Source organism: Anarrhichthys ocellatus, unplaced genomic scaffold (genome assembly GCF_004355925.1).
Source record: "Anarrhichthys ocellatus isolate YVR2014 unplaced genomic scaffold, GSC_Weel_1.0 scaffold39, whole genome shotgun sequence".
In the NCBI taxonomy this organism is placed as follows: Eukaryota; Metazoa; Chordata; class Actinopteri; order Perciformes; family Anarhichadidae; genus Anarrhichthys; species Anarrhichthys ocellatus.
In genome coordinates, this window is record NW_022280069.1 from 2,550,993 (window position 1) to 2,553,416 (window position 2,424).

The following is a 2,424-nucleotide window of genomic DNA, read 5'->3' on the forward strand; positions in this document are numbered from 1 at the left end:
TAGCAGAAGGGGAAATGACGGTTGAAATAAGCGGCGAATGGCAGGCTTTTATCCTCAGTCTACATCCAGTGAGTCAGAATTACCAAAGTGCAACTCAAGGCGAAATATTTGTTCAGATTCATCCACAGATTCCATTGAAATGAATTGATTTTTGCTGCCAAAGTTTGCAGTTTTACATGCTGGTGTGACCGCGCCTCTAAAGCCTCAGAGCTTATTCATCCCATATTATTCCATATAGAGTTTACCCAGCGTGTTTGTCTACTGCTGTCAGCATGCGTCCTATGATTTCTTTTTTTTTTTTTTTTTTTTTGTTTTTTTTTTTGCACTCTACAGTGAGAATTTTCCTATGAGTAAATGTTGCATTTTCATCTTTGTACAATGCGTTTTAACATGTTTCTCACATTATTTTCAACAGAGAGTGAGGTTTGAACTGTACATATGGCTGGCTTTCAAGGAAACGGAGGAAAGCTGAGACTCTGATGCTGAAATGTTCACAGACTCGGACTGATCGGACTGATCCTCGGTGGCCAACACGCTGTAGCATCAGATGAGTCTCTCCGAAAACGTTGAAGGGTCACACAGCAACCTGGCCTCTTTAAAGCCTCGGTGGAGGCCCTGTAGGGACTGTTGCACCTTTAGAGGTTCTTCTAAATATTGTTTCAATACGTTAAAATGGAGGCTCCACTTTCTGTTCTTCAAGGGGGCAAGAACAAACATGCTCCTTGTCTCGTCTCGCATTAGGTTTTATAGTTTGTTTTGAGGTTGCAGTTTGTACAATGTCGCTGAAGTGTTCACAGAAAGGTGCCGATGTGTCCGCACACAGTCCTTCTATTTTCTGAATGTTGTGGATCAGTATGCCACATCCTCTTCAGCTGCAGGTGAACTATTTACAAAGACCAGGGGGGGACGATACAAACAGGATGAGGAGTGATGAGCCCGAGTGGAGAAATAACTGGTTGCACTGGATTGGGGATCAGAGCGAAGATCGGCCGACTCCTCCCCAGGACGGAGTCATACGAAGGGCGTCATGACCGTGGAGGAGTGGCGGAGTCCCTGGATGGCGGCATAGGGCCCCTGCTGGAAGTAGTGGTGGTAGCGGGGCATGTGGAAGGAAGGGAAGGCCGGCCCGCTGCCCTGCATGGTTCCAGCCAGAGCGGTGGGCGTCAGCGGCATGCCCAGCCGGCTGTAGGGGGGCAGGGAGCCTTGGATGGGGTGGGGCAGGGAGCCGGAGCCCATGGCCGACAGGGACTGTGGGTGCTGGAAGCCCGAGAAGCCCGAAGCGGTGGTGACCCAGGAGCTGAGGGAGAGGTTGTCTGAGGCGGTGAACGCAGAGCCTGCAGGAGACACGGGAGGATGTAAATATTAGGGTCATACATACTCAGGATGAAGCTGCTAATATTCTTTATATTTTCTTGTTTTTAACTAACAGAATGAAAAAAATAAAATAAACTTCCTCTTCCTTTGTGCAATATTGCTCCAAAAACACAGTTTGAGTCAGTGCCAAATACAGCATTTCCTCATCTCCTGTCTGTGCTGAGGTGACTCACCTCTGGTGAGTCCACCGTGTCCGTCCTCGTGCAGGTTCTCCTCGTCGCCAGCGTAGGTTCGGATCGGCGACCGGGCATACGAGTGCTTGTGGATCAGATTCTCAACACTTTCCCTGCAGCAAAAGTCGAAGAGAGAACCCCAAAATAAATCTCTTTTTTTCCATATTAGGTTTTCATTTTGTGGAGTTGCACCCCGATACACATTCTTGTTTCTTTCAGACAAAAGTTAAATTGTGGGATCTGATAAAATGTTGTAAAAAGTTACCAAGAATTCAACTTGAACATCATTCTTAATATCTGGTATAACCTTAATGTATTGTGTTCATGCAACTGCATTTACACATTTTAGCAATCTGTGACCTGTTAAATACTCTGACTCGTCAATAACTAGTCAATACTTTAATCTCTTTTTCTGAGTGAACACTTAAGTGTCACAAATTGTGGTCACAGATTTTCAGTGTAACACCAGTTTTTTTTATTATGTCTCCGCATATTTCTTTGCATTCATGTAATATTATGTTTACATGTCTGAACATGAGTGTGTCCACTCTGTTTGTGCAGACTGTGCATGGAGGTTTGGGCGTGTGTGTGTGTGTGTGTGTGTGTGTGTGTGTGTGTGTGTGTACGTTTACCATCCCACAAAGTGCATTAGCTCATTTGAGTCTTGTCAGATCGCACTTCTCAAACACAGTGACACAAATTGTTAGGGGAGGTAGTGAGCATGCGTGTGTGTGTGTGTGTGTGTGTGTGGGGGAGGGAGTGGGGGGGGGGGACAGGCAAGTGGTCTGCATCATGCGAGCCATGCGTCCACATTAGCAGCCCCCGCCCCTCCAATTAGGTTAGGAAAGTGCAATATCTGTCAGCAGAGGAGTACAAA

The 2,424-nt window shown here is 46.3% G+C and overlaps 1 protein-coding gene across 4 annotated transcripts in view; it reads right to left on the minus strand.

Moving 5' to 3' along the window:
• Window positions 1-424: 424 nt before the first annotated feature.
• tbx20 (T-box transcription factor 20) overlaps window positions 425-2,424 on the minus strand; it is a 10,018-nt gene continuing 8,018 nt past the window's right edge. For 2 of the 4 annotated variants that reach the window (XM_031867521.1, XM_031867519.1), the window contains exons 7-8: window positions 1,548-1,660; window positions 425-1,334 (exon numbers count right to left, since the gene is read on the minus strand). In XM_031867521.1, coding sequence (XP_031723381.1) covers window positions 1,012-1,334; window positions 1,548-1,660 — 436 coding nt within the window. In that variant the 3' untranslated portion in view covers window positions 425-1,011. Of the gene's footprint in view, window positions 1,335-1,547; window positions 1,664-2,424 lie in introns of all 4 variants that reach the window. The other 2 variants (XM_031867520.1, XM_031867518.1) reach the window with 1 other exon arrangement.